General features: G+C 35.4%; 1 protein-coding gene across 13 annotated transcripts in view; it reads right to left on the bottom strand.

Annotated features, from left to right (window-relative positions):
- Nucleotides 1-10141, bottom strand: part of LOC138700126 (zinc finger protein 235-like) — a 345990-nt gene that overhangs the window by 8464 nt on the left and 327385 nt on the right. For 12 of the 13 annotated variants that reach the window (XM_069826459.1, XM_069826457.1, XM_069826458.1 and 9 more), the window contains one exon: nucleotides 4164-4246. In XM_069826459.1, the coding sequence (XP_069682560.1) occupies nucleotides 4164-4246 (83 nt within the window). Of the gene's footprint in view, nucleotides 1-4163; nucleotides 4247-6305; nucleotides 6698-10141 lie in introns of those variants that run through there. The other variant, XM_069826467.1, reaches the window with a different exon arrangement.

Below are 10141 nucleotides of genomic sequence, written 5' to 3'. Positions count from 1 at the left end.
ATTAACTGCTACTTTGCGCTGTATTTTACAGAATGTTTACTTTAACCCTCATTACCCATTTTTGACTTACACCACTACTGCTCTGAAAATAAAATTAGGCCTACATTTTCTGAGTTAATTGAAGTTAATTGTGTATACATTTGTTCTCACCTACGTCATAATAACAGTAAGTGCATGTAAATTACGTATTATATAGGAAGGGTAAGTTAAAATTAAGCTTATGTGTGAAAACTGGAAATGTAATGTAAAATGCGGTAAACTTTCCATAAAAATTTAAACCATAATATCAGCACTATTAGCGACTCAAAATAATAATTAAAAAAAATGGAAAAACAATGAACTTCATAAATCATTGTCTGTCAAATTAAGGTTTAAATCTTCCCCTTTTTTATTTTTAAGTTTACCGCAGCGGCCGAGTTTACCCCAATTTGCGGTATGGAAAATAGTTAATTTCTCAGTAAATAGGGAGAGGAGTTCACCACGCGATGTACCCTACGAGATATGCCCTACAAATTTGACTCTTCTCACAGGAAATATAGAGTTCCAATGGTTCATAAATATATTTAGGAATGAATTGAATTAACCGTCCACGTACAAACAATTATATTATTTCAAACCATGATACGTGTTCAGGGCCATGATTGAGTTGTAAGGAGCAGAAAGAATTACGTTTATTCGCAGCTTCTGAAACTTGTTGATTAACTGCGTGTGAAATTCTTATAGGATTCTAAAGTAGAATTAGTAAGAACCATATACACTTACTGTATAGCATAAAAATATAAACTAAATTACGCAAAACACGTTTTCTGATGTGTTATCATGTCGTGTGCACACTTTTAACTTGCCTGCCGCTAGAGGGCTACTGTCGCGCCAGCTGTCAAATGTTGGCATATTTTATATGTATGAGTTGTGCGACTGTATATATTAGACTGTGGTAAAGCATCACAATGAGACAGCAATGTGTGGTAAGTAAATGTATTAGAAGAAACAATCTAGAATGTTTCATATGTACAAAATTGATGTGAGAGTATCTCATTAAGCAAAATTTTGAGCATTCAATATTAATTGAGGACGTAGCTGCAATAAGGGCCCATAGGCCCTTTTTCCGGAGAATGCATAAATCGATTCTCCATAGTTTCGTTGTTATACCCGCAAAGTTTCGTTGAGAAATGTTAACAGTAATGCTGATAAACCTGTTTATTTTAATATGTGTTATAGGCCCTGCTACGTCCTCAATTATTCTATTACTATTTGGTATATCTATGCGATATTTGCATTGTTTTCCATTCAACAATAACATCAAAAACAGATGACAAGCGTTAATAGAGAATGAAATATAGTATACTGCAAATAAATGAGGTATTCAGCAAGTACAAAGAGTACTCTAAAAGATTGTTAACTTTTAATATGTTTGAAAATAATTTTCTCTATTCTTAATGGCATATCGAATACCACCATTTACACCAATGCGCATCATCACAATGTATTTGCAAGGTCTACCATATCGGGAAATAACTCGACGTCTAAGAGTTTCTGTTTCTCTTAGCGATGTTTTGAAGACCAGGAGACGGAGTTTGTTTCAGATGGAATATGTGAAGGATGCCCACGAAAAATTACACTAGTACAAGATCGCTACATTCAGTTGTTGGCTCAGAGAAGGCCTACAATCAATGCTACCGACATTCAAAGGATCGTGCGACCTATCACAGGAAGAAATTTAGCCACACAAACCAACAGAAACCGCCTACATGACATAAATCTTCATTTGGGTCGTCCTTGGCAAGCACCTCTATCAGACAACACAGAATTACAAGTTAAGATGGGCAAGAGAAAATTAAATCATGGACCTGAATTGGTGAAATTGTTTTATTTTTCAACGAAACTCAGATTTGCTTGAAACCAGATTCGGGCCGTACTCTCATCTGGAGAGTGCCTGGTAATGTCGCAAGAGTCTGCCATTCAATTCCACATTACCAGCAAGGCGGAGGCTCCATTATGTTTTGGGGAGGTATTATGCATGGTCATCGTAAAGCACTTATTCCAGTGGAGGGTAGCATGAAAGCATTGATGTATTGTACACAGGCTTTGGAAACCATTGTTGAGCCATTCCAAAGAGATTTTGATGATTTTATTTTCCAGGTTGACAATGCAAGGGCTCACCAATGCAAGATGTGTGGATGAATTCCTTGAGCATGTTAAAATTACCAGAATGGAGAGGGCCAGCACATTCACCTGAAATGATCCCCAGTAGAACATGCTTGGGACAGGCTCAAATATGCATTCAACGCTGCAATCCTCCAATAGACTGTCCAAGAGCTTCGGATGGCAGCTGTTGAGAAATGAGACCATCTCGATCAACTGGTCCTTGATGACCTCAATAGTAGCATGCACAGACGTGTTGATGCATTGATCCTTGCCCAAGGGGTTACAAAATACTCACTGTATCTGGATTGAATTTGCAACAATTAAATGAAATTTATACTGTATTGTTCACTCATTAAATGGCTCAACTTATTGGTTTTGTGTATATTGCATGAGCGTGATCAGTAAAAATTAAGAAAATGTGTTAACTGTTCAATTAATTCTTGTTTCTTCCTAAAGATGTTATTATTATCACTCATTAACTTACAACAAAATTCGGAAACAGTACATATTTCCAATCTTTTTGTGATGTGTGTTTATAAATACACAGTAATTGCTAACTCCAGCCCAACATAAACAACCTGCCTGTCAACAGGCATACACTCTTGATGATATGTAAGACGTATGTCAAATGGTATGTATTAAAATTCAAGTGAATGTATAAGGAGAGCAAATAATTTCAAAAGTAAAATTCGGCACATATATCTGAATAATGTAATGTAGTGACTACTGGATTTCATTTGAATCATTACAGAGCACTGATGATTATATCCTACTTAACTTCGAGAAAGAAATACCAGGATATATTTTGACACAGATGAGAAAATGTACTTTCTCAAATGATTTCCCAGATGTTGACAGAATAGAATACTGTACTCAGGATATAACCATAAAATTTTGTTAGTACCAGTTTATGCTTAATTAGGTGATTTTGATATTGTTCAAGCATTATTTAAAATTTGTGTGCAATATTTCATTCATTCACAATTTTCTGCCCAAGGACATGTCATTTACTGCAAATCCAGCATTATACAATCTTTCATCTTTTCCACCTTCCACTTAGTATGTGAGATATAATAGAACATAATTAAATTTGTGTCATATGACGACAATTATAGGTCTTTAATATGCGAGGTAATGTTGGTATAGTTTATACCAACTTGAAGATATGAATTTATGCATACTTCGTAGGATACAAACTGTGTTAAATAGAATGATAAAAAAAATCCAGAAATGTGTGAAGATGAATTGAAGGAAAATATAAATTTTTCGAATATGTATGACAGATCAATTTTGAATGGTGGCAGCAATATAACTTGTAACATCAGTATTTTAAATAGTATAGCAGTATAAATACTAGTAGCAGGAGTTGTAGATGTAGTACTCATAGTAATAACACAACTTGTAGCAGCAGTAGCAGTGGAAGCAACAGTGCAGTCATAGAAGTAGCAGCAGTAGCAGTAGAAGCAACAGTGCAGTCATAGAAGTAGTAACAGTACCATGCCCCTTTTCATGTGATTTAGTTCATGGAGATAGCAGCTTTTTAGCCATCCAGAACAACATGAGCCATTCATACTTAAGCAATGTTGTCTAGTTGTATTGTTAAGGCTCAGTCACTGTTAGTTATAATAAGCTGAATATTACATTGTCCAGGGAAAATACTGTAGCTACGAAGATGAGCTGTATGAATTAAGATAGCGGCTTTTTAGCCATCCAGAACAACATGAGCCATTCATACTTAAGCAATGTTGCCTAGTTGTATTGTTAAGACTCAGTCACTGTTAGTTATAATAAGCTGAATATTACATTGTCCAGAGAAAATACTGTAGCTACGAAGATGAGCTGTATGAATTAAGTCGTGTAAAAAGCATTATAGTGGAGGTGATGTCATTTCATTCCACCATACGGGCATTGAATTGTACAATAAGTAATTTCTGATACAATGGAGGAGAAACTGTAAATAACTACAAATTAATTATTTATGTCGTGATACAATGAAATAGTGCAAAAACTTCACTCACCTCTCAGTCGTGACTTTTGGCTCATGTAATGTTATTTCAAACAAATGCTCCTGTTTCACTGTGTCCACATCACACAACTCTTCCTGAAAGAGAGCAGTGTGGCACCAATATTAAAAGAACTAATCGATAGATGCATGCTGGAGATTTAAAATTAATTCCTTTGAATTCCAAGTACAATTTTTAGTGGAAGAAAACAGTTCTTAACACCACACCCATTGTCGTCAACATCACTGAAATAAATCCATGGATAACTAGAATATAAATACTATTACTTAAAATATTATCATCATAAATTGATAACAATAGAACACTAATTCAAGAATGAGGATTGCCATCACATCGCTAACCTCAAAAGTGAATATTAACTTTGTATCCAATAGTTTTATTATATGAAATGCCACATAACAAGAATGACTTTCATGCTCCAGTGCACTTCAGTTGAGTATTACTGGGCATTAAACATTTTTTTTTTTTCTTATTTCTCAGTAAGGGCGTAGGTACGACCAGTGAGCACATTCATTGCCTGCTTCAAATAATATATTCAATATTATATTTGAATCGGTTTTTTTGAGAAACTTCATAGGTCAAATTTTAACAAAATTGAGTTTATTGCTAATTCTTGATCTACAGGGACAGATATTCCATTTTGTAGAAAAAAATATCACAAGTCAAACGGTATTTCTGTTGTGACATGTGCATTTGAAAATTAGGTTTTCTGGAGAAGGCTCATAACTCAGTGACAAGGCTGACGCAGAATGGACAAAACTATAGCCTAAGCTGGTGTGTTTAGAAAATTAATTATTTTGTGTCTAAATTTTTTATTTGGTAGAATAATGTTGTCTTTTGTGTAATGTATTATAGTATTAGATTATTTCATGTAGAATTTTATTATTTATATCCTTAGTGACATTTCATACAGATTAGAGTAAAATTTGTTCACATGAAGCAAAATTATGAAGTCAGCTTCTAAATACTGGTTTTGAGAATCAAATTGGTATTATTTTTTAATTAAATTTTCAATTACTTCATGAAATAAAGAGATTTCTTTGTAAAATCTTTACCAGATTTTAAGAAACCATATACCTAAGTCAAACATTTTCTAACATATTCTATTCTATTTAAAAAATATTCTTTGCATACAAAATTTGCATGCAAATATTCGTTATATTTTTACCAACATTTCCCATATACCTAAGTCAAACATTTTCTAACATGAATATTGAGTCATATTCTATTTAAAAAATATTCTTTGCATACAAAATTTGCATGCAAATATTCGTTATATTTTTACCAACATTTCCCATTTCAAACACTGCAATTCTTAACTCATTATTTGAACAGTTTTTTGTGTTTCCCCAAAACTTTGTATTTCGTGACTTAAGGGGTAGCTCGAAAAATCGATTCAATTATAATCCTTACTGTTAGGCCTCACACGATATCCTATAAGGAAAAAGGGGTAACAGTGACATTGTACTACTTCCTCTAGCTCTGATATTGGCCATAACCAAGAAGAAGAAGAAGAAAACTCTGACGAACTAAATGCAGGTAGTGAGCTTCATATTCAGGGTAACGAAAATGATGATGCTGAATGTGGTAGGCCTAATGTAGGTTATTGATCCAAATGAAACAGAGGTTGATATCCCTCTAGTCATTCTGCTACTGAAGTTAAAGATAGTGTAGAGGTTGATGCCGAGTGTTGTAACATTGACAAAAAAAAATCACCTGCTATTATTCCAACTTTGGTAACATTTCTACACCTCCTAAATTGATCTGTGCTCTAGGAAATGAACATTTTGGTCCTATCAGTACTATAATGGTAAATAGGACTGATAATTGTCCATTGGCAGCATGCCAACAGAAGAAGAACATGGTTTGCCAAGTTTATGAAAATTCCATATGCAGAGGGAATAACATTGTTGCAGTCAGGTTGAAAGACAATGCTGTGGTCACAGTACTATCCAATCAAAGTGGAGTTACAGCTCTTCAAAAGGCAAAGAGATTCTTTTAAAAAAAAAAAAAAAAAAAAAAAAAAAAAAAAAAAAAAAAAAAAAAAATCTCAATCTGTTATATAACTGAAATAGTGGGGGAGCACATCTAATGGACAAAAACATGTCATATTATAAAATTAAAAATTGTACATACCAATATGTCTATAGATTGTGGATGTAGGTATGAATAATGATTGGCGAATCATTCACAACATGGGTGTACATCTAGGTAATTTCAGACAAGCATTTTCCGAGCAGTACTTCAGAAGTATGGCACAGTTCCTCTCCAACTAGGTCCAACAGTAAACAGACGAAATGAACAATATATTTCTCCATTTGTGAGAGTTAATCATAGAGAATATATGATTGTGACATGACAACCTCTTCCCTAATGTGCAGGATGTCGTAATAAAACAACCAAGGCATATGCTCAATATGAAGTATACCCCTACATAACAAATGTTTTTCCGAATTCTGCATTGTTAAGAAATCAGTTATACCCCTATGCTTCTTTCTATAACATACTTGTATATTGTATTATTCTTTTCATGTAAATTATAATGTCCGTCATAGGATATTAAAAATAAATAAGGAGACTGGGCAATATATGACATCATTACACCTTATTTTTTCACTGAGCAGTTTTCGACCCAACCTGTATCTAAGTGCCATGCACTCAAAAACTCTAAAATAACATTGGCATTAATTTTTGTATAAGAGCTTATACATATTCGGTTTTTATTAAATTTAAAAAGAATCTGGGAATAAATGGGTTAACACAAGGATTGATGTCCGTCGCCATTTTCCAAATATGTGCATGACCATGTGCCATCTACTGCCCTATCCTTGGCCCATCAAGACATTTTGATTGACCCACTATAGCTCAAAATCCGATACTTGCCTATGTATCATTATGAAGTAAACTATCCAATTCATAGAAGCAGGTTTTCAAGTACAGTTAATTTGCTTCCATTGCAACAGATGGCACACTGAAGTCATCTCGGTTCTAAATAACTAGATATTGATATAGAGTTTATTTTTATTTTTCTTTGTGACGTTCACTATTTGTGCAGCTTGTGTTTCGCAGTGCTGGTAGTTTTTAACAGTTGTGATGTAGTTTATGCTGTGGGCAATTTTATTTTTTTATGATGGCTGTACTGTTTTGTCTATTTTTTCTGAACCCACCCTTATCTTCTCCTCCGCTCATTGGAGGAATGATACGCATCGGCGGGCTCGGCTGGGAGACCAGGCCAACTGGCAGTCGGAGAGAGGACTCGACGGAGTTACGACATCAAGAGAGAAACGGGCAGTCTCCCATCTCTGCTGACATGGTCGTCATCTCATTACATTACGTGGTTGCGGTGGTCGGGTGACCCCACTGATTTGGATAGCTACGACTTCGTCTGTGGCGTGGAAGTCAACGGTGGAACATCGTTTGGATATCATCGTTTTACAGACTAAGGGACGGCCTGTTTCATTCTTAGTAGTGTGCTGGCCAGCAATCCTAATTTTCATATTCTACACTGCGAGGCATCATTAACGTCCATAAGCCCACAGGGAAGTTCTCTGACGTCGCTAAGCCATTAATGGACATAGCGGCTCACTTTGTCATGGTGTGTTTTCCACGGATTTGAACTCTAACGCAGATAAAGGTTGGAGACTAGAACTTTATATGACTTATTAGAGCCCGAGTCTATCTGGACTGTATTTTCAATGAGTGTTCAATTTACTCTGCGATACATTACGATTCTTACTTTCATTCCGATGGTAGATATTAGTTCTCTCTCTCTCATCCTCTCTCTAATTTATATTGTTACTAGATTTATAATTATTTGTTTTGTATTTCCATATTATCTTATCTCTCTCTACTTGGTCGGAATTAAATTTTTATAATTATGATGGTTTTTAATTAATCTTATATGTGAAAGGCAACCGAAAATACCCAAAGCTACGATCCTCTTTCCCTTCCTGAGTTTTACTCAGGCACGCTGATACAACAGTGGTAGCAGAGCCTCTAATTTATTTTTGGTTGCCTTCTTTTCTTATAGTCATCTTATATGTGGTTTTAATTGTTACATGATGGAGACGCAAGCGGTAGCATGGGATCTACTATGGTAGGAAGAATTGGTTTACGAGTTGCAAGTACGTGGAGTTCAAGTTGATGTTACTGCAGAAGTTCCAACGCTACTGGGAAAATTGAAGGAACCAGATTTTCTCTCGCAACACCCTACTCGGAAATTCCCGCAAGTATCCAGATCTGAGGAAATTATTAAGATAGAAGAAACTATAGTTTTTTCGGAATTATTGAAGATTTGAAAAGAGATTTTACTAAGGATCGTTATAGACGAATCAGTAATAGGCTCTTGCATTGGGAACTTAGGTTGAAGGATATGTTGGTTACGGAACTTGGGGAACCTGATAGAATTAGAGTTCAAATGAGGTTACAACGTTTGCTGCAGGTCAAAACTAATTTGACGGCACTTAAGTCACTTTTCACTGCATAGTCCTTTGCCACACAGGAAGTTAAACCAAATGAGATTGCGGTTGATAATATTGCATTGCAAGTTCATAGTATAGAACAGAATAATAAGTTGGAATCATTGAATGCTTAAACCAGGTATGATTATGTCAGTGAATAATATTGAGGCTATATTAGGTTTTTTGCGAGTTTTGGTACAGATGAAAACTTTAATACGCATCTTTGCTTCTTTTGGTACTCATGCTCTCCAATTGTTGTTTCCTTTCACAATTGGAATACTAAGTCAGCGTTTATTGCAAGCCATTGAGCAAAAGAAAGATATTGAACATTTTCACACGGAAATATTAAGTGATTTTTTGCCGGGTCGACTTCAACACTCTATATTTGATAGGATGTTTTATCGGAAACAACCCATTTCCGAAACTATTTGGGATTATGCGGAAGAACTTAAAACCGTTCATGCCATGTTTCAATCTTCATTATCGTAGGCACAAGTGGTTGGGATTATTTTATCAGGGGCTCAATATTTATTAGAAAACCCCATTACAACTTATGCTCAATTGAATTCCTTACGTGCTTGTAATCAAGCTTTATTACGTGATCACCCACGAAACCTAGGGTTACCTTTGGCTAAAGCAGGAAGGAATAATGATGCACGAGATATGGTGCTTCGTAAATGTTTTCGGTATAATCAGATTGGACATTTTGCTCGTGATTGCATCCACAACCCTATGGTCCAAGAGAAGGCGTCGAATCGCATTCGTAGTCATGCCCATTTTCAGTGTCCTGTAGTAGTATTACATGTTCAAAACACGTTTTGTGAATGTTTATTTGATACTGGTAGTGTTTCATCTTTGGTTAGTAAGGAAATGGTTACTAAGTTGGGACTTTTAATCACTCCTAAACAGTGTATTATGACGTCGGTCGTTTCACAAACCTTTCATGTTGAAGGTGAAGTAAAGTTGCGGATCCAGATAGGACATTTCGTCTGGAAATATCCGTGTTTAGTGGTTAAAGATTTAATGATTTCATGAGGAAAACGGGTCTGATTATGGATTTACAGGCTGAGTTATTTTATTTTAAATTTGCTCTGGAGTATCATTTTTCTTTCTCTGATTGTTTATCAGCACCTTCATTGTCTCCTCTACCTAGTCCCGGGTCTGTTTCCGGCATTACAGAACCTGATTCGCGTGGAGAAATTGACCTTGCGCATCTTCCACCTGACCACAGAGCAGTATTTCAGAATATCATGTATGAATTTTCTGATGTTCTTAATCAGCAGTTAGGGTCTACCACTTTGATTCATCATCAGCTGGTTCTTAAGGATCAAGAGCCAGTTCGCCTCCCTCCGTATCGCTTGTCACCACCGCGTATGCAGCAGCTTAAGGCTAAGATACAGGATATGTTACAGAAGGGGATCATTCGACCATCCACATCTAATTATTCTTCACCCATTTTTCTAGTACCTAAAGGACAAGATGATACTAGACCAGTTGTAGATTATAGAGTTT

The sequence above is a fragment of the Periplaneta americana genome, chromosome 5, assembly GCF_040183065.1.
Source record: "Periplaneta americana isolate PAMFEO1 chromosome 5, P.americana_PAMFEO1_priV1, whole genome shotgun sequence".
NCBI classification, from domain to species: domain Eukaryota; kingdom Metazoa; phylum Arthropoda; class Insecta; order Blattodea; family Blattidae; genus Periplaneta; species Periplaneta americana.
The sequence above is the reverse complement of the archived record's forward strand: the minus strand, read 5'-3'. Positions and strand labels throughout refer to the sequence as shown.